Source organism: Muscardinus avellanarius (genome assembly GCF_963383645.1).
Source record: "Muscardinus avellanarius genome assembly, chromosome: 3".
Taxonomy (NCBI): domain Eukaryota; kingdom Metazoa; phylum Chordata; class Mammalia; order Rodentia; family Gliridae; genus Muscardinus; species Muscardinus avellanarius.
In genome coordinates this window covers 132,705,004-132,727,647 of record NC_137788.1, presented here as the reverse complement: position 1 = coordinate 132,727,647, position 22,644 = coordinate 132,705,004, and the positions used below count along the sequence as shown (strand labels likewise).

The 22,644-nt window shown below is 40.0% G+C and overlaps 1 protein-coding gene across 1 annotated transcript in view; it reads left to right on the top strand.

The window, feature by feature from the left end:
• Positions 1 to 22,644, top strand: part of AAGAB (alpha and gamma adaptin binding protein) — a gene marked incomplete at its 3' end in the record, with an annotated part of 59,819 nt that overhangs the window by 17,136 nt on the left and 20,039 nt on the right. Inside the window, exons 2-5 of the mRNA XM_080690851.1 lie at positions 7,603 to 7,793; positions 7,917 to 8,013; positions 8,678 to 8,767; positions 12,708 to 12,791. Coding sequence (XP_080546977.1) covers positions 7,603 to 7,793; positions 7,917 to 8,013; positions 8,678 to 8,767; positions 12,708 to 12,791 — 462 coding nt within the window. The remainder of the gene's footprint in view (positions 1 to 7,602; positions 7,794 to 7,916; positions 8,014 to 8,677; positions 8,768 to 12,707; positions 12,792 to 22,644) is intronic.

Genomic DNA, 22,644 nt, shown 5'->3' with positions numbered 1-22,644 from the left:
ATGGCTCTGTGGAGTAAAGTCATGTTCTCATAGAGAACCACTGCTTTTGTTGTGTCTTTAGAACTACTTTTTTTTTTTTTTTTTTTTTTGCAGGTCTGGGGATGGAACCCAGGGGCATTTGACCTCCAAGCTACATCCCCTGCCCTATTTTTTATTTTTTATTTTTTATTTTGAAACAGGGTCTCACTAAGTTGCAGAGAACCTCATTAAGTAGCTGAGGCTGTCCGCGAACCTGGATTCTCCAGTCTCAGCCTCCTGAATGCTGGGATTACAGGCGTGGGCCACCAAGCCTGGCAGAACTACCGTTTTGAATATGTATTAGTAAGTGAATTAAAAGAAGTCACCCTGCCCCTATCCTGGGTCGGAGCTGTCCCTGAGCTGTGCCATGGGAGGGATGGAGTGGTCTTTGCATTCAGCCTATAGAGCAGTTCCAGCTCTCAAGCTTTAAATGCAAGTTCCTGCTCGGCCCTCGCAGGACCCTCATTGGCATTCTCTCTCCCCTTCCTCCCAGCCCCTGCTTATTCTTGTTCCAGTATTTGTCTCTTCGTGTGTTGTGAGGTCCAGTAAAGGCAAGCAGAGACCGGGCACACACACCAGTGATTTTAATAAGCCGAGGTGACTGGTTCCAACTGCCTACTGGGAGAAAGTAAACTTGAGGAAAGGGAGGACTGGGTTGGATTTCCTCTGCTTCGGCTTTTAAAGCTTTTCCACTGTGCTATAAAAAGCCTGAGAGCATGTGGAAATGTGGATTTAAAGTGTGTGCAGAGAAGAGTGTGCCGGGGAGAGGCAGTGAAGAGTCACAAACATTGTGCTGTCATGCAGCAGCAGCATGGGCTTGAACTCAGTCCAGTGGATCTTCCCCCGCAACTTAGGACTGCTGCAGCCAGTGACCTGCCACAGACCATGCCAGCACTGTGCGCGTCTGCACGGAGGCTGGGCTATGAGTGCTCTGGGGGCCCAGAGAGAAACTTGTCTGTGTAAAGTTCCAGCTCTCAACCTTTAAATGCAGTTACAGTTATAAGTTTAAATGCCAAGCTGCCAGGCCTTTTACATTGCTGCACTGTGTTCTACTCTTAGTGTGTGGGAGTCCTCTGTTAGTGAATAAGGAATGGCTGCACAGTGTCGGGCATTCACACTCTCTGGCCGTGAAACAGTAACTGGCTGCGAGGACACCACTCATTATAATTTTTAAGACTTTCTTCCTGGCTGGTTAATGGAAACCCTGGGTTTTGTACTTTTTCTCCCAAATCACATTTCATTCAGTTCTTTTATCTCATAATGGCTACTTTCCCCTTCCGCTGATGTCAAACTTTGCTTTCTCCTGTGATTTTCCTATTTGCTTTTTCTTCTGTTTCAGCATATGCCTCACAATGGAGAAAAATTTTTGAGAAGGCATGGTCCGTGGGGGTGGGGATGGGGTGGGAGCTGGAAGACAAAGGCCAGAGCAGCATGAAGGAGGTGGTCGTTTCCTGATTAAATCCTGTCTTACTACCCTCTTCACGAGGCTCTAACCTACCCTCGTGAAGTGCTGTCTCGTACCAGAACACTGAGTTGGGAAGAAGGCAGTGAACACTTACTGAGCCTACCCTGTGTTACCACCTTCTTTTTTTTCTTTTCTTTTTTTAGGTCTGGGGATGGAACCCAGGGGCATTCAACCTCTGAGCTACACCCCCTGCCCTATTTTTTATTCTTTATTTTGAAACAGGGTCTCACAAAGTTGTGGAGGGCCTCACTAAGTAGTGGAGGCTGTCCGCGAACCACAATCCTCCCGTCTCAGCCTCCTGAATGCTGGGATTACAAGCATGCGCCACCACGCCCAGCTACTGCCTGCACTTTCTTCCACAGCTTCATTGAATCAAAAACCTTTTGAGGGTGTGTGCCTCAGTCTGCATTGGAGAAGAGGGGGTGAGACACAGAGGTCAGCCTAGCCATTGTATGTAGAGGTGATGGCTCCTTCCTCTCTTTGGTGCTGGTTAGAACCAGACAAGGGAGAGCAACTTTGAGTTTCCAGGAGAGTGGATGCCATGAAAGACATTGCCAGAATGGGGGTTATGATGCCTCGCCAGAGAGGCATTTGCAGTATGAGAAAGAATAATGCTAACTGCATTCTCAGAAGAGTGCTGATTTCTAGAGGGGTCATCTTGTCTCCTTCCCTTAAGGCATAGAAGATACTCAACCATTGGACAATCTCTCTTAAAGAGAATGCCATGCCATAGCCAGGCGTGGTGGCACACACTTGTAATCCCCATGCTTGGGAGGTGGAGACAGGAGGATCGCGCAGTTTCGAAGCCAGCCTCACTGGTGTAAGAGACCCTATTTCAAAAATATAAAAAAAATAGGTCTGGGAGTGTAGCCCAGAGGTAGAAGGGCTTCCAGGAACCCCAGTACCACCAAAAAAAAAAAAAAAAAAAAAAAAAAGAGAGAGAGAAAGAGAGAATGCCATGATTAGTTAAGTGTACGTTAATTCTGTTGGTATTAAAGTGTACTTGATTATTCTGCTAAAGAAGATATGAATAATTCAGACAGTATTAATGTACTTAGAAATGTCATTTTTGGCTGAGGTGGATAGATGGAGTAAAGAGGATGCATACATATATACGTACACATATATACATGTGTGTGCGCACATGCGTGTATACATGTGCATGAAAATGGATATTTGTGATATTTGGAGAATTCACTTTGAGCTTAAGCCTGCTGACTAAATCATGCTAAAAGAGTTGTCGCCTCTTATAGAATATGAACAATAGAAAGCTATCTGCCTCTTCTTTTTCTTTTGCTTACCAATTGGCACTTTCTCTCAGGGAAGGAATATGAGGACAGACAGCAGTACAAAGCTGGGCTAGAGGAAGAGGGAGGTGTTGTGTTACCCAACTAAATGCTGCCTTGGCACACAGCTACCTTCAGATCTCTTCTATCTTTCTTTTCAATAACTTGCTGTGGATCACAGGGAAATAAGTTCACTAAGAAAGTGAGATGCTGGAGAATTGATGGCTGGGTAAGAACAGTTCCTCCAATAGGGAAATAAGTTTGTACTTGTACTTGTGACTGGGGGAAAGGTCTAGCTTTGCTACTGGAACTGGGTCGACTTGTAACTTGTTATATAAAAGCACTACAAATTAACTATTTTAAGCTGTGAAACCAAGTGTGTAATAAGAGACCTGGCAATTAATCACCTGGCATTTGTCTCTTAAAAAATGATGTATTAGAGCTCCACCAGGTGGCTGCCAGCAGTGCAAATGAGACGACGGACGCCCGCCAGGAGGAGGGTAAAACTACTCCTGAGTTTTTTGTGAATAGCAGAGCGAGCTATATCAAAATTTAGTATAATGAAGGGCAAAAAAGGGAGACCACTGCAGGTTTTTGTGGGATGTCTGTCTGGCAAAAATAACAAGCAAAAACAAAAGAGCAGGACAAGCTGGTGTAGTGATGCATGCCTCTTATCCTCGTCCTTGAGAGACTGAGACAGGAGAATAGCAGGGTGAGGCCAGCCTGTGGCACTTAGCAAGATCCTGTTTCAAAAAATTAATAAAGTGCTGGGGGTATAGCCCAGTGGTAGGAAGCCTCCAGGCTCAAACCCCAGTCTCGTGCACCTGTGGGTGTGTCCATGCATGAGTGTTTGTACGTGTAAGTACGTGCACAACAAACGCTCAAAGTCACTGACTCACCTTTGACATGTAAGACCATATTGCCGGAAACACCTTCTGATGCGTCAATTACCCTACAGGTTCATGTACAATGGCACCCTCGTTCTGACTGTTGTTTTTATGGCCCTGAGGGGCAGAGGATGATTGAGGTGCGAGGGGTGGTGTTTCCGTGTGACTGCTAGTTGTTTGAGTTGGTCCAGCCCATATGCCAACATGCTAGATAGGAAGGAGCGCTGGTGACTTACCAGCTGCAGGCTCTGCTCCCATTTTAGGCAGGCGGCATCTTCATTGTGGCCCTCAGTTTTCACATCTGTGAAATGAGTGAGTTACACTAGCTGGTCTCAAAACATAGCCGTGTGCACAGGCATTTGGTGATTTTCTTTTAATTCAGAGAAGAATAAACTTGTTGTTAAGCATTTGAAGCCAAATACACAAGATGAGGGAGGAAGCTATATTTAGTGTAGACATTTACATTTTTACAATTAAACTCTACATTAAGAGATCGATGGTAAGAACTAGAATGCGACGGTCTTTACTCTTCTTCCCCAGTTCTAATATGGCACAGATGTTATAATTAAGTCCATATGCAGCTGCACTGAAAGTATCTGATTAGACATAAAATGTTAAGAATAGAAAAAATCTGATCAGTAAATTGGGCAATCAACTTGTTTTAGGTAGCATAGAATAAAACCAAGCCTATCCGCTAGTAAAATGTGAAATTCATTTCCCCAGCTTATTGGCTCTATTTCCATCTGGGTTTAGAGGAAGGAGAAAGAAATAGCTTTTTTTTTTCCTGTTTCTTTTTACTTTATTGAGATATAATTTACACATTATGTGTTTAAATTGTGCCACCTGATGGCTCTTAGTATGCTCACAGAGATACACAGTCTTCCCTGTAATCATTATAGAATGCTTTTCATCACCCCTAAAAGAAACTCCATAACCCTTAATAGTCATTCTCCCCCCTACCATGCTAGCCCTCCACCCCCAGCTTCACGCAATCATTTATCCACTTTCTGCCTATGTTTACCTATTCTGGACTTTTTTATAACAGTCTTCCTATCTATAATTGTATATCTTTTGACCAACATCTCCCCAAACCCTTCTTCCTTCTCATTCTCGAGCTCTGGTAACTATTATCTACCTCTAAGAGATCAACTTTTTAAGATTCCACATTTGAATGAGATTGTAATGGTACTTATCTTTCTGTCCCTGGCTTATTTTATTAACATGATGTTCTACACTTTGATCCATGTGGCAGTGACAGGATTTTATTTTTTATGGTTGACTAATACTTCATTTTATATAATACATATAGCATATATTAAATAGCTTCCTCTGTGTTAATATCTTAATGATGCAGAAAATCAAAGATATTATAAAATGAATTTTCTTTTGTGTGTGTGTGTGATGCTGGGGATTGAAGCCAGGGGCATTCTTCCTCCGAGCTACATTTCCAGCCCTGTTTTTCATTCTTTATTTTGAGACAGAGTCTCACTAAGTTGCAGAGAGCCTCACTAAATAGCTGAGGCTGGCCAGGAACTTGGATCCTTCTGTCTCAGCCTCCCAAGTACTGTGATTACAAGTGTGCGCCATCATGCCCAGCTAAAATGAAAATTTTTTTTTTTTTTGGTGGTGGTACTGGGGTTCCTGGAAGTCCTTCTACCTCAGGGCTACACTCCCAGACCTATTTTATACTTTTTATTTGGAAACAGGGTCTCTTAAGCCAACGTGGCTGGCTTCGAACTTGTGCGATCCTTGTGTCTCCGCCTCCCAAGCGTGGAAATTCAAGCTTGCGCCACCATACCCGGCTAAGATGAAATTTTAAGAGCTCTGAGTTAAAAAACTGATCTGAAAAAAGCATAAACCAAATTTGTTTTCAGTTTTTAAGTATACAACAGGTTTAGGAAACACCAAGGACTATTGTGACGGTGGTGGGAATGTCAGTCCCTTTGCCTTTAAGAACAGGTGAATTTATTATTCTTTGTGTTTCCCCCTTGAAAAAATAGTTTGTTATTTTAGAACATTTTTCATAAATAAAGACTGATTTCATATGGTGTCTCCTATCCTTTAACAACATTAGCTTATACGTTTTTTGCTAACCCCCTGGCTCTACTTTGTCTTCTTCCATATATGTTGTTAACGTACTGTGGGAAGTGTGTTGGCTGTGCGGTAGTCTGCTGTGAGAAACAGCCTCTTATTGGAATGCTACCTGCTTTAAGTTTGGAATGTTAGCTTTAACTGTAACAGACTTTGATTGAGGAGCTTTTTTAAATGAGACACTTACATGAAAACAGAAGCTTTAATTTTTCATGATTCATCTGCTCCTCCTGCTAAATTCCCACTTGAACTTGTAATGCTCCATGAGGGACACTTGTAACTGGTTTCTGTGGAATTGATTGACACTAGATGAAAAATTGTGATACAGGTAGAAATTAAGCCGGAAGAACTGATATCTTAATGAGATTGAATGAGACATCAGAGTCTCAAATATGAACACAGACCTGTTCATTTAAGAGTAACAGTTCAGCCGGGCATGGTGGTGCAAGTTTGTAATCCTGTACTTGGCAGGATCACAGGTTTGTGGCCAGCCTCAGTTACTTAGTGAGGCCCTCCGCAGTTTGGTGAGAAAGGGTTTCAAAATAAAGAATAAAAAATCACGCTGGGAGTGTAGCTCAGAGGTAGAATGCTCCTAGGTTCAATCCCCAGTACTGCCAAAAATAAATGAATTTATTAAATTAAATTAATTAATTAAATAAATAAAATTAACAGTAAGTTCTGGTTTGGGTGAAAAACTTGAAGATAGTAGTTTTGTAATGTGCTTTATATCGAGGGTAAAATCTCAAATATATTTTTAATTCTTTGGTTAAAATGGGGGTTTGTTCCTTTTAATAACCATGTAAGGAAACTTGATTAGCAAAAAGGATGCATACATGCACATTCACATGCACACATTCATACTTCTGTGTTGTTGCACATTATTCCGTGTGTCCTTTGGGCTACATAATTTTCCCAGATCTTTATATCAAGCAGAATTGATGGCAGCTTCCCAGATGTATAATCTTAGCTCTGGAATTTAACATTTAACTTGCAGTTTTTAGTGTCCTGCCAATTATGGGTTTGCAACATACTACTTGTTCACCTTTGTATGGCGAGAGAAGGGAGCTTGAGTTGTAACAGCCGTTCTAAGTGTCATGTGACAGGATGAAAGCAGCCGCTTCAGTGGCACCTCGGCCACATCTGTGTCTGTTCATCATGGACTTGTCCTCACTGTGGGGAGTCGCTCACGCCGCACATGGATTTCTGAGATTTTGTCATAACCTAAAACATTTAATTTGCTTGGCTTTTACACATTTAGAATTTGCCAGAGATGTCTTCGTCAAACAGGAATTTGGATTGGCTTTCAAAGGCTGAACAAGACTGAATATAAGTGAAATTGGGGTCATTTATCAGTATCTGTTCTCTTGTTTCATTAATTCAATTAATGTCTAAGACTTAGCTCAAGGTATATTGTAGCTCTTCTATTTTATTAATGGCTTGACACTAATCCTTTTTTCTTTTTAACATGCACTAAGTAGAAAAGTTACAATTCTTGAAGGTTCTTCCACATCCATGAAGTACTTAAGCTGTGAAATAAATGCAGCTGGCATTCTTTTTCTTTTACTTTCTCTTTTCTGGGTATTTGGTAAAACAACTGATTTTTCTTTATTACTATTTGATCTAGACAAAATTTTTGTTTCTTAAAGAAAAAGAACCAAAGGCTCAAATTGTGTCATTATTACTTTTATAGTCAAATGATTAGAGAAGAAAATACCCTAAAAAATGTAGGGCCCTTCGGAATCCTTGCATAAAGGGTAGTAGCCAAAGTACTCCCTTAGTCTGTGTCTTCCTGGGACTGTCAGGCAGTGTTTATTGGTTCTGCACTTTCCATGCTAATGTTGTGTCATGTATTTAGATATCCTTGGAACGGAAGATCTTCTTGAGGAAGCAACTTGCAACGATACTGTGAGATATTACCCCTGGACCATTGATAATAAGTACTACTCCGCGGATATCAATCTATGTGTGGTGCCCAACAAATTTCTTGTCACTGCAGAGATTGCAGATGCTGTCCAGGCATTCGTGGTTTACTTTGACAGCACACAAGTAAGACTGTTTTCTGTGGAACCTTGAAGAAAAGATTATCATATCATATGCTTTTTTACCCTCCACAATTGCAGAGTTCTCTTAATGTCTCTTTCTGTTTTTGTTTGTTTTTGCTCCTTTTAGAAGTCTGGTCTTGACAGTGTTTCCTCATGGCTTCCACTGGCAGAGGCGTGGTTACCTGAGGTGATGATCTTGGTCTGTGACAGAGTGTCTGAAGAGGGTAAGGCCTCTAATGGGGTGGCAGTTGGCACATACGCTTGCCATTCCTGTAGATAGAGTACATCTGTCTTCTCAGCTTAGACTTGCATATTTTATGTGACTGTTACTTTTTTTTTATGGTACTGAGGATTGAACCCAGAGGCATTCTATCTCCAAGTTACATTCCCAGCCCTGTTTTTCATTCTTTTTTTGAAACAGGAATTCACTGAATTGCGAAGGGCCTCACTAAGTAGCTGAGGCTGGCCGCGAACCTGCCATCCTCCTGTCTCAGCCTCCCAAGTACTAGAATTACAGTCCTGTGACTATTACTTTACAAAAATATTTTCAACTACTTTCTTTGGTATCTTGCAGTATTTATGTTGTTTAAAAATGGATGCTTTGGGGGCTGAAGAAGCTTTTTTTATATTACTTTAGATGCTTTTAGGAAAACAGTGACATTAAGGGGAAAACATTTGAGATTTGTGGAGAGTATTGCAGGGTATTCATGTCTTTTGTTTTTACTTATAAAGATTCTTTTGCATATTATTTTAGGAGTAAATCGACAAAAAGCTCAAGAATAGTGCATCAAACATGGCTTTGAACTGGTTGAACTAAGTCCAGAGGAGTTGCAGGGTATTCATGTCTTTTGTTTTTACTTATAAAGATTCTTTTGCATATTATTTTAGGAGTAAATCGACAAAAAGCTCAAGAATGGTGCATCAAACATGGCTTTGAACTGGTTGAACTAAGTCCAGAGGAGTTGCCTGAGGAGGATGGTAAGCATTGAGGTGTCAGCAGAAATCATAGCATTGTACTAAGATATGAAAGATTATTTTAATCCACAGAAGCAGAATCACAATAGGAAAAATGCATGGTGGCACATGCTTATAATCCCAATACTTGGGATGCTAAGACAGGAGGATTGAGGTTTGTGGCCAGCCTCAGTTACTTAGGTCCTCTGCAACTTAGACTTGTTTCAAAATAAAGAATAAAAAATAGTGCTGGGGGTGTAGGTTAGAGGTAGAATGCCCCTGGGTTCAATCCCCAGGACCGGGAAAAACAAAAAAAGAATCACAGTAAAATTCAAGAAACACTATTTTAACCCAGCTGTTTGAAAAGATTTGAGCAAAATACATTGATGTGGTTTTATTGGTAATAACCCATTTATTGCTTTTACCAGCTGTTTTAGGACTTTTGAAATGTCTTACTGTTTTTCTTTTTCCTGTGGTACTGGGGATGAAACTCAGGGCCATTCCACCCTGAGCTACACCCCAGCCCTATTTTTTACTGTTTATTTTGAAACAGGGTCTCACTGAGTTGCAGAGGGCCTCACTAAGTAGCTGAGGCTGGCCCTAAACCTGTGATTTTCCTGTGTCGGCCTCCTGGATGCTGGGATTACAAGTGTGCGTGGCTAGGTGTGCATTACTGCCCTCTGCTCTCTGGACCTTCTACTTTCTACTCCCTTGTTTCTTTTTTTATCTTTCTCTCTCCAAGTATACTTGTTGTGGGATCTACCTAGATAAGATAGATTTTGACCCACCAAAACCTTCTAAGCTTCTACCAAAGATAAAATGTACATAAAAATAATTGAATGTCATAGGTGTTAAGGAAAAATACACTGGTGCTGTGTAGTTTTCAGATGATAGAGACTCCCTGTTTAGAGATTCAGGGGTGGTTGCTGGTGCCATGAACTGTGTCAGTTGTTCCAGGGGAAGGAAGTGGAAAGTTACTGAGCTTGTGGTTAGAGGACTAGCGGGGAGCTGGCATTGAGAAGATGCCAGTTATTCCAAAAGACGTTCCAGGCAGGGGCAATCAGTATCAATTAAAGCACATAGACAGGCATAAGCGGTCATTACATGAAATCTGTTTCTAGTCCAGGGATTGACCCCGTGGCCTCCCTCAGGCGCCACAAACACTTTATCACTGAGCCACACCCCCAGCCCCCAAATTCTGATTCATAAAAAAAAACCTTAAAAATATCTTTCTATATTCCAGTTTAGTTAGAATTTTTCCAAAATGGCTATCTCCTTTGGGAACAAAATCCTGCCAGAGAAGAAGAGAACAAAACTGAAATAAAAAGACATATTTTTATTTCTGTACATTTGGGCGGGGTACTAGGGTTTGAACCCAGGGGAATTCTACCTCTGAGCTGTACCCCAGCTCTATTTAATCTAATTAATTAATTAATTAATTAATTTGGTGGTACTGGGGTTCCTGGAAGCCCTTCTACCTCCGGGCTATACTCCACACCTATTTTATACTTTTGTATTTTTGGAAACAGGGTCTCTTAAGCCAGCGCGATCCTCCTGTCTCTGCCTCCCAAGCGCGGGGATTACAAGCGTGCACCACCACGCCCGGCTTCCCCGGCACTTTTAAATGTGAACTCTTCTCAAGCCACATTCCCTGTCCTGTATTTGCACGTACCATTCACGTACCATTCCACATTTACATGAGGCTTTCTACTCATTTGTGTTAAATTTTATCTCACTGTTTCCAATTCTTCATTTCAGGGCTGCATTTTTGTTTCCTAGATACAACGTCCAAAGTATCAGTAATTCTTTCAATGAGCCACTTGTAGTTGATAAACATGCCTCTTTTGTCTTCATCTGAACAAACATTAATGGTAGTATGCTCATCTATTTTTTTTTCTTTTCCTTTATTTGTGGTAATGGGGATTAAACCCAGGGGCATTCTATCTCTGGGCTACACCCCCAGCCCTATTCTTTTCTTGTGGTACTGAGGATGGAATCCAGGGGCCTTCTATCTCTGGGCTATACTTCTAGACCTATTTTATTTTTTATGTGGAAACAGAATCTCACTAAGTTGCAGAGGGCCTCACTAAGTAGCTGAGGCTGGCCTCAAACCTGTGATTCTCCTATCTCAGCCTCCCAAATACTGGGATTACAAGCATGTGCCACCATGCCTGGCTCCCAGCCCTATTTTTTATTCCTTATTTAGAAACAGGGTCTCATCAAGTTGTGGAGGGCCTCAATGAGTAGCTGAGGCTGGCCGCAAACCTGCGATCCTCCTGTCTCAGCCACCCAAGAACTGGGATTACAAGCATGAGCCACCACGCCCAGCCCAGTACTCTCATCTCTAGCGAGTATTTTCTGTTTAATTCACTATATTGCTATAGAGTGTTTGGTAATCATTAGCCGATCAGGCACTGTTAGGAGTGGACATAATGAACCCAGTACAACGTGGTGCTACCCTCTAGGCGTCTCTAGTCCAAGGAATAATTAGGCCAGTGAACCTCTGGTTCCAGTGCATCTTTCTTTTAGGAAAAGTGGGCGCAGGGTGGTGTCATTGCATTTTTCTTTGAGGATAGTGTAAGTGGTTTCCTCTGATAAATTGCTAATAAGTGACAGAGCTTGGTTCAAATTCAGATCTTCTGAGTGTATGTTCTTCAGCATACAATTGTGTGTTTGCTTACTATTAAAACTCACAGGGCCAGCCCAGGTCATGGAGGTAAGACTGTGTTCTGCAAACCCTTTTCCTTTCAACAACATAAAAACTATTTCTGCTACTATTTTTTTTTTTTTTTTTTTTTTGGTGGTACTGGAATTTCTGGAAACCCTTCTACCTCTGGGCTACACTCCCAGACCTATTTTATATTTTTATTTGGAAACAGGGTCTCCTAAGCTAGCGCACACGGCTGGCTTCGAACCTGCACGATCCTCCTGTCTCTGCCTCCCAAGCGCAGGGATTGCAAGCATGCCCACCACGCCCAGCGTCCTGCCACTATTTTTTTTTTTATGTACAGTTTTATAATCCTCAGTATCTGAAGGATTTTTGTTTCCTTTGTGCACAATGATACCTAACTCGTAGCTGAGAATACAACTGTATTATTGAGTAGGATCAGTCTTCTAGAAGCAGGATGATGCTAATACTAAATTAAGTTGTTGGAATTTTACTTACTTACTTATTTATTTATTTATTTATTTATTTATTTATTTATTTTTGCGGGTCTGGGGATGGAACCCAGGGGCATTTGACCTCCAAGCTACACCCCCGGCCTATTTTTTTTTTTTTTAATTATTCTTTATTTTGAAACCGGGTCTCACTGAGTTGCAGAGGGCCTCACTAAGTAGCTGAGGCTGTCCGCGAACTGCGATCCTCCGGCCTCAGCCTCCTGAATGCTGGGATTACAAGCGTGCGCCACCACACCTGGCAAGTTGTTGGAATTTTTTTTAAATAACCCTTTGCTTGCCTCTTACACTTAGGATTATAGTAAACTCACTTTTCTTCTCTAGATATCTTAGAATAGAAAATAGGTATTATTCTATGGTTCCCAGTAGAAGATAGCTTTTATAGCTTGTTACAGTGTACTGAAAGCTTTATTTTGCCTTCAGGAAACTTGTCTATAGATAACCAGGATTAGTATCTTTAGTACTGTGCCAGGGTTGCATAATTAATAGAAACATACATTTTTTGGAGAATATGAGTGGATTTCATTAGTGAGGCAGTGGGGATGATTTTATTATATAACTCATTGTGTTTACTTATTTTAATTTGTAGAGTATTCCTATCAGCATTTAACTTACAGTGTGAAGTAACTAAATAGCCAAGATCTACAGTTCTTCGAAAATATGGCTTCAGGGATATCTCTCTCTATGTATGTTCTGTGTCTGTGTGTCTATGTATATATATGTATATACATATGAATATTTGTGTAAGTGTGTGTATAAATATATAGGTATTTCTATCCCTGATTAGATGACTTCCCTGAATCTACTGGAGTAAAGCGAATTGTGCAAGCCTTGAATGCCAATGTCTGGTCCAATGTAGTGATGAAGAATGGTAAGTATCTTGGGTCCAAGGGTATCCCCATGCACACATTTGTATACATTTTAAATTATTTGGAAATATGTGGACCCATTGGGATTATATAAACTCTCTAGATTTCTAATTCCTAGCTCTTGAATTGAAAGAAGAGCCAAAAATATCACTTCTGGGTATTTAAAATAGTTGTTAATGCCGGGCTTGGTGGCGCACGCTTGTAATCCCCGTGCTTGGGAGGCGGAGACAAGGAGGATCGTTCAGGTTCGAAGCCAGCTGCGGTGGCTTTAAAAGACCCTGTTTCCAAATAAAAATATAAAAATAGGTCTGGGAGTGTAGCCCGGAAGTAGAAGAGTTTCCAGGAACCCAGTACCATAAAAAAAAAAAGTTTATTTCAGTAAGAATTTAGAGGTTACCTATAATTTGACTAGCATTGCCTTTGCCTTTAAGAACTACCTAAAATTGTAATGCAAGGACTCTGTGCTTAAGAGCTCCCAGTTCAGGGGTAGAATTCCAGTGTGCACTTTTCAGATGCCAGTGGGCATGCAAGGCCGTCTTTAAAGTGCGCAGAGTGATGATGGGGAGCAGGTACAGAGAGTCAGATGCGGCTGTCCCATTTGGTGTGAGTGTGCATCTTCATAGCACGGCCAAGGTTTGGCTTGGTGGAAGGGGAGAGTGACACGCAGGAACGTGATGTCAGGAATAATGGTCCTGCATCTAGAGTCACTAGGAGAGTCACCCAGCAGTTGTAGCTGAATGCTAGGCAGGAGCTTTAAAAAAAAATTAAGCTTTTTCCTGTAGGAGATGAGTCACTGGAGAGTTTTTAATAAGTAATGCAGAGTTGGCGTGTTTGAAAGGTTAACGTTATAATGGTCTGCATGAGGTTTGGCAGCTGGAGGATATGGAAGTAGAGTCTCCAGTCAGGGAGACCATAGCTGTTGCAGCAGCTCAAGGGTGAGGTGTTGGGTCCTGTGCTGATGTGGTGGCCATGGGCATGGGGTAGAAGGCTGGATCTGAAGTGTCGTCTGAAGGGAATAGGCTAGTTGTCTCACAGTAGCTCTTGCAGTCTGCACTAGTTGGCTAGGGCTGCAGTAACGAGTACCGCAAACTGGATGGCTTAGCACAACAAGAATTTATTGCCTCACAGTTTCAGAGGTCAGAAGTCTGAAGTCAAAGGGTTGGGAAGGCCATGTTCCCTCTGAAGGTGCTGGGGAAGGATCTGTTCTAGGTCTTTCTTCTAGCTTCTGTTGGCTCCTTGGTTTGTGGAAGCATAACTCCAGTTTTAAATTTCCTTTTCTGTAAGGCCAACAGTCATATTGAATTAGGGTCCGCCATACTGCATTATGATTTCGTTTAAACTAGTTATATCTGTAATGACCCTGTCTCCAAATATGGTCACATTCTGAGGTACTTCAGGTTAGGACTTGAACATATAAATTTTGAGGAGATAGAATTCAGTTCATCATATAGTTGTTGGGAATTGCTTTCTGTGTAGTCTGTTTCTCTCGTTTAGCACTTGGCTCCCTCAACAGGTACACAGTGTTAGCTCAAGCGCTGCAGAAGAGAATGAGAAAGATATTTTACAGTGAGCCCACACCATCTTCCCTGAGAGAGTCGAGTGGATGACCAGTTTTTATAGAAACGGAATATTTCATCCCAATTTTTCATAGAGTGTTAAGTGATACTGGTACCTTTAACTTGCCTGATGTCTAATCTAATCCTTGTCATTGTTGGAGAAGCTCCTTCTGGCATAATAAGATACTCCTTCCTCTCTTTTGCTTCTCTTCTATCTTCCTTCTTCCCCTTTTTTTCTCTCTAGGGAGAATATGATGTGTTTGTTTTAGATACTTGCAAAGATACTAGCTTGTACTTTATTGCTATAAGAATCAAAACAACATTCTGATAGATCTAGAAGAAAGGAGATTTTAGCTTATGGTGACATCCTCATTTCCAAAACAAACTCAAATTAAGGCCTGTCCTCCTTCATTCCCTTCCTCCCGTGAGTCCCTATTGAGCATTTACCATAGTGAGGCATTGCTCTAGACTGTCTCCACTATATACTATAAAATAAGTTTAAGATATGGTACATAAACTGGATCAATTTAGAATAAAATCATATTCAGTGGTGCTTGTTATATTTATAGAACTAGTTTCAGAAAATCTTAATTGGCTTCAATTGTTTTTTAAAAAATATGACCTCCAAGTTTTTACATTAAAGAAGCGATGCCTTATAATTTACATTTATGACTGTATAGTCAGCCCTCCATATTAATGGGTTCTGCATCCTTAGATTCAACCAACCAGAGGTTGAAAATATTTGGAAAGATATGTTTGTGCTGAATATGTAGACTTTTTTTCTTGTTCCCTAAACAGTATAGTTACATAATATTAGAGATTATTTAAAGTAAATGGGAGAATATGTGTAAGTTTTATGCAAATAGTTTGATATTTTATGTAAGGGACTTGAGCATCCATAAAATTTGGTATCCTTGGTGGTCCTGGACATATATAAATTTAGAAGCTGCATTGAATGCTTTATTTTGGAAGTATAGACAAAGGTATTTTCCTTAACAAAATGCTGTTTGACTTTTTTAGATACTAAACAGTATTCTTTAAAGAATGACAAAGCAAGCCGTGTGGTGGCTCACGCTTGTAATTCCAATATTTGGGAGGCCGAGATTGAGGTTTGCGGACAGCCTCAGCTACTTAGTGGGGCTCTTTGCAACTCAGACCCTGTTCCAAAATAAAGAATAAAAAATAGGGCAGGGGGTGTAGCTCGGAGGTTGAATGCTCCTGGGTTCCATCCCCAGACCCAAACACACACACACACACACACACACACACACACACACACACACAGAATTGCAAAGCAGAAAGGCACATTGCGGGTTTTTCATGCTTCTTTGCCCTGAAGTATCTTTGCTTTCTTCTTTTCTCTTTGTAGTACTGAGACATTGGTTTGTTGTAAAACCAAAAACCAAAATCTAAATATTGGCATTAGCTTCATTTCATGTAAAAGAAAACCCTAAGCCTATGTGGTATGATGAAAACTGTCTTCTCTCTAGAAAGAGCCCTGAATATGGAAATAGGACTATATTTGGATGCAACTCAGGTCTTAGGAAGTCAGGATACCCTTGTGTAGCCCCACATCTATCTTTAGGGACAGAGCTTTGTATTTCTATGTGCTTGGTCATCTTACCCATCTGAAGTTACCTACCTCTTGCCCTCTTTGCAGAACCTTACTTTTTTTTTGTTTTGTTTTGTTTTGTTTTTGGTGGTACTGGGGGTGGAACCCAGAGGCTTTCTACCTCCGGGCTATACTCCCAGACCTTTTTTGTTTTTTAAATTTGGAAACAGGGTCTTACTAAGTTGCTGAAAGCCTCACTAAGTAGCTGAGGCTGGCTTTGAACCCGTGCGATCCTCCTGTCTCAGCCTCCCAGAACCTTACTTTTCTGATGTCTGAGTGCCCAGCAAACTATGCTCTCCTTAGCTGGCTTTTTTTTCCCCCCCTTAGGGAGCATTTCAGGTTTCAGATTTCTAGAATATGGATGTTTAGCGTGTATCTAATAAGGATTTATTATCTGGAATTTATAAAGAACTCTTATAACTCAATAATAAAAGACAAATAACGGAGTTAAAAAGTGGCAAGGAATTTGAATGGACATTTCTCCAAAGAAGATACACAAATGGCTATTAAGTACATAAAAATATATTTAACATCAAAGAAATGCAAATTACATCTATAATGAGACATCACTTTATATCCACATTACTATGGCTAGAATCAAAAAGATAGGAAAGTTTTCGTTGGTGAGGGTACAGAGACATCATAACCCTCATACATTGCTGGTGGAAGTGTAAAATGGTGCTGTAGGCACTTTGAAAAAGCAGTAGTTGCTCAAAAAGTTAAGCATAAAGTTACCATATGATCAAGTTATTCCACTTTGGGGTATACCTAGAAAAAGTTGAAAATATGTCCACACACCAACAAAAAACTATAGATGAACAAATAAGGCAACCTAACTAAGAGGATCAGAGGGAGGAGGAGGGAAATTTCCCAGTGTACATGATGTACATTCATAAACATATCAAAGCCAATCACTAAGGGAGACTTGAGGAGGAGGGAGGGGGAGGGAATGGGATGGGAATTAAGTGATGTGGGCATGTATGCCTCTACCATCTTGTACTCCATTAAGATGTATGACTACAATACATGAATAAAAAAAAATTTAAAAACATTTTATCACTTACTTTCATCTGTCTTCCATGGGAGGGTTGGTCTGTAAACCCAGTGAGTGTATCATGCAGAAAGGGAAGCCCTAGTTGGCTTTTCTTAAAGTTTTATCACACAGGCTTCTATTTCTAAGCAACATGCCATTTAAATTCCTTTTTTATGATTATTAAAATTTTTACATGGTATGTGTTGTTCTGAAAAAATGCATACAAATGCTTATAGGATTGTTATTCATAATATCCCAAAGAGTAGAAACTGCTGAAACCAAAATATGGTGTGTACATTCAGTGGAATAAAGGAGTGAAACATGGATACATGATATAGCATAGATAGCTTCGAAACCATTATGCTTAGTGACAAAAGCCACATATGGAGGGCTACATATTTTATGTTTGCATTTATATGAAATGTCCAAAATAGTGGAATTCATAAAATAGAAAGTAGATTAGGAAGAAAGATTGCTAAGGATATATGAAATTTCTTGATTGGGTGATGAAAATCTTCTAGCATTAGGTGGTGGTGATCATTGTACAATTTTGTGAATATACTAGAAACCATTGAATTATATACTTGAAAAGGGTGATTTTGATATGTGAATGATAGCTTAGTAAGAGTTAAGAAGGGAAATAATACCATTGATGGTAAGGATGGCAGTGGTAGAAGGCATAGTGGTGCTAATCATGCTAATAGCTTCCTACACACATCTCTTATCTTATTGAATCCTCACAGTATCGCAGTCAGGTACTTTCACCAAGGTCATGCAGCTCATCAGTTCAGAAACTTGTTTGCATTTTAGAAATTCCTAGGAAACTTTAAGAAGTACCGATGTCTGGTTCTCCTTAGAGATTCTAAATTAATTGATGTTGGGCGAGTCCTGGACATAGAGATGTTTTAATTATCAGAACCCTGATTTGCACTTAGATCTTTTGACTTTGTGTACTTGAATGCTATCACATTTGTAAATTGTTATATTGTAAGGAAAATTCTTCGAAGAGTGGAGTGACAATTTCCAGTCCTAATACTGTTGATCTGTGTGACATTAGGCAGATCTCATATTCTCTAGACTTTATTTTTAATATGTAAAATTATGTTCATCTTCATCCATGACTTATAGTCCTGGCTATACATTGAAATCATTTGGGAAGCTTTTAAAACTGCTATCTAGACCACCTCAAACCATTTATATTAGAAATACAAATATGCTTTGTATTTTGTGTGTGTGTGTGTGTGTGTGTGTGTGTGTGTGTGTGTGTGTGGTACTGGGAAACCCTTCTACCTCTGGTCTACACTCCCAGACCTATTTTATATTTTATTTGGAAACAGGGTCTCTTAAGCCAGCAAGGCTGGCTTTGAACCTGTGTGATCTCCCATCTCTGCCTCCCAAGCGTGGGGATTACAAGCGTGTGCCACCACGCCCAGCGCTATAGTATTTTTTAAGTGCCATGGGCATTCATATATGTAGCCATAGTTCAGAACCACCCACACAAACGATAGTCATCTAGTTCAATCTTGCATGAGTCTGTGCTTAATCCGTGGGAGTACATTTGGTACGTCAAGGGCTGCGTTGGCCCTTTGGCTGACCTGCTTGTTCTCATTTTTAAATCAAGACTTGCAAAACTAGGGAAAGAAGAAAAGACAGTGCCCAATGCAGAGTCCTTAGAAGGGAAGGTGAGCCTAGTGGGCCCTCCTTCTGTACTTCCTCTTTATCTGTTTCAAATTTGGTTTAGTATCTGTAAAGGTCTTTAGTGCTTGTACTGAGTAGTCCTCCTTGAATTTCTTTCTTTTTTTTTTTTTGTGGTACTTGGGGTAGAACTCAGGGGCTTTCTATCTCCGGGCTATACTCCCAGACCTATTTTTTTAAATATATATTTTATTTTGAAACAGGGTCTCACTAAGTTGCTGAGAGCCTCACTAAGTAGCAAAAACTGGCTTTGAACCTGTGTGATCCTCCTGTTTCAGCCTCCCAAATAGGAGGATTGCAAGCATGCACCACCACTCCCGGCTCCTCCTTGAATTCTGAAAGAAATAAAACATCTTTTATTAGCATTTAATAGTCTAGAGACATAATTTAGATTGGTATATTTGGCCACTGGAATTATCTTCTGTTGGCTTTAATTCTCTCTTCAATCCACAGTTCAGATTTTGGTTTCATGTATTCATTCATTTAAAAAAAAAAACTAATAGCCAGGTATGGTGGCGCACACCTGTAACCCCAGTACTTTGGAGGCTGAGAGGAGGATTGCAGTTTTCCAGCCTAGCCTCAGCAACTTAGGGAGACTCTGTTTCAAAATAAAAAACAGAAAGAGTTGGGGTATAGCTCAGAGGTAGAAAACACACACACACACACACACACACACACACACACACAGATATATGTGTATGCATATATGTAAATTCATAATATTGAACACTTACTGTTGCCAGGCATTGATGTGTGTGTTTGGGATAGATCAGTAAGTAAGCATTTCTGCCCTTGTGATGCTTTCATTCTGATGGGAGGCTATAGTCATTAAGTACTATAATTAGTAAGTTAGATAATATGTTAGAAAGTGGTAAGTAATAATAAAAAAATAAAACAGAGTTAGGGATATTGAGATTTCTGGGTAGATTGCAATATTTAATAGGATGGTCAGGGTAGGTCTTGACAGCTTGAGATTTGAGCGAGGGGGTGAGGTATTCACCATGTGGATATCTAGAGGCAGAGCATACCTGACAGAGGGCCAGCTACAGCAAAGACCCTCAGGCCTGAGGTATTTGAGGAGTGGCTAGGAGCACACTGAGGAAGAGAGGTCAACGAAGTAATGGCAGACCAGGCTTCTTAGGGCCCAGTAGGCCATCCTAGTGACTTTGACATTTACTCAGAGTGAACTGGGGAGCTACTGCAGGACATAGAAGAGTGGCATGGTCTGCCTTAAGGGCTGAAAAGATGGCCCTGGCTGCCCGTGCTGGAGGAGGTAAGCGGGAGCCAAGGAGATCTTTTGGAAAGCTATTGCAGTGTTCTAGGCCTGGTCCTGGAGGCTAGTCTATTTCATCCGGTACAGGAATAGTTTCCTTGTCCTTCTTTGCAGAATGATCATGTACCCTTTTTGTTGACTACTTTAAGCAATAGCTTGGTGTTTTATGAAGCAGACCTAGAAGCAATTAATTGCTTAAAAAAATCAAACAACTGTCCTGTCAGTCCTCAGCAGATAGAATATCATTTTGTGCTGGTAGTTTGGGAAAAGGTTATTTATTACTGTAACTAATGCTGAGAACAATTATAAAAAATATTTTAGGCCGGGCGTGGTGGTGCACGCTTGCAATCCTGGTACTTGGGAGGCTGAGATTGAGACAGGAGAATTGCCGGTTTGAGACCAGCTTCAGCAACTTAGTGAGAATCTATTTCCAAATTAAAAATATAATCGGGCTAGGGCTATAGATCAGGAGTAGGATACCTCTGAGTTTAGTCCCAATAAAACACACAAACACCAGCCAGGTGTGGTGGCACACACTTGTAATCCCCGTGCTTGGGAGGCAGAGACAGGAGGATTACGCAGGTTCAAAATCAGCCTCGCTGGTTTAAGAGCCCCTGTTTCCAAAAAAAAAAAAAAAAAAAAAAAAAAAATAGCCCGGAGGTAGAAGGGTTCTAGCCCCAGTACCACCAAAACAAAAAACAAAAAACCCACACATCTACAATATAGTTTAGAAGAGGACTAGAATGAATTCTCATGAATGACGATTATACCTATTTGAAATTGAAGGTATGGTGCTTTAACTCTTGAGGCTCTTATATTGAGAAATAATCCTATTTTTTCTTCCCAGTATTTCTCTATACACTGTTTTTGTGGGTTTTTTTCCTATCAGGTCTTCTACTGATTAGCTTGACCTGGATTACATATTCTTGTGTTTTTGTTTTGTTTTGATGGTATTGGAGATTGAAGCCAGGGGAGTTCTATACTCCCATCCCTAATTTTTCTTTTTTATTTTGAAACAGGATCTCACTAAGTTGTGGGTCTCACTAAGTAGCTGATACTGCCTGCAAACCTGTGAAATCTCCTATCTCAGCCTCCCACGTGCTGGGATTACAGGCATAGGACACCATGCCTGGATAGGTTCTTGTGTTTTATGGAACTTAATAAGAAGCATTTTCTTTCTTTTTTTTTTACTTTGTGAAATATTTTATTATCTTTTTAAAATTTTTTTTATTGGTGCACTGTATTCATACATCATAATGGGATTAAAAAAAAAAAACTTTTGTAGACATACATGCACACATCGCCCAATTAGCCCCTACCCGATCCCCACCCCGTTCCCTCCCCATCCCTCCTTCCCATGCTTGGCTTAGTAGTTGACATCTAGTATTACAGCAATTTATCCAAAATTAACAATGATAATCTCACAGAACAGTTTCATTTGTCTGATACCAAGCTTTTGATGACTTAAAGATAACATTTCAATATTTCTTTTTGCTTTCTTTCTTACCAGAGAATATTTTTTTCTTTTTTTTTTAGGTGAAACTATCATACATTTATTTACTTATTTTTCAGAAAAAATCTATCCTAATATGGAATATGGACTCTAGATACCCAAAACGATCTCGAAAAAGAACAAAGCTAGAAGATGTATATTTTCTGATTTCAAACCATATAAAGCTACAATAATTAAAACAGTGTAGTACTGTTCTAAAGGCAGATATATAAACCATTGGAGTTAAATAAAAGCCTAGAGCTAAATTCTTCCCTATATTGTCAAGTTATTTTTGACAAGGTTTCCACAAACATTTGGTGGAGGAAATAATAATCTTTTAACTAAATATTGTTGAAACATAATAATTACATGAAAAAGAATAAAATTGGACCCTTACCTAACACCATATACAAATATTAACTCAAAATAGATAAATGACCTAAATATAAATCTTAAGACTATAAACTTTTAGAAGAAAATCTGGGTCATAAAACCTCACAACATTGAAATTGGCAGTGATTTCTTGGATATGATTTCAATGGCACAGGCAACAGAAGGATAAACTCCCTAAAAATTAAAAAATATTGTATATCCAAAGACAACGTAAACAGAGTTAAAAGTTACTGATAGAATGGGATAAAATATTTCCAATTGCTATATCTGAAGGTATATTAATATTCCAACTAGAAATCCTAAAAATTAGCAACAATAAAAGCAAACAATACAATTTAGAAATAGGTAAAAGACTATAAATAAATAATGAATCTCCAAAGATAACCAATCTTAGTTGTCTGTTGGATGGAGAATATGGAAAATCTTGTTTCTCTGGTTCTGGTGTGTGTTACCTATTTCTTCTTTGTAGTTAATCTCTTTGAGTATTTTCTCTAGCGCTGGTTTTGAAGACATAAATTCCTTCAGTTTCTGTTTGTCATGGAAGCTTCTTATTTCCCCATCTAATTTGATAGAAAGTTTTGCTGGGTAGGAAATTTTTGACTGGAAGTTGTTTTCTTTCAGAGTTTGGAATATGTTACTCCAAGCCCTTCTGGCTCTCATGACTTGGTTTGGGAAGTCTGGAGTGATTCTAATTGGTTTGCCTCTGAATGTCACTTGGCCCTTTGTTTTTGTTGCCTTTAAGATTCTCTGCTTGGCTTCCACATTGGTCATTTTGACAATTATGTGGCGTGGGAATCCTCT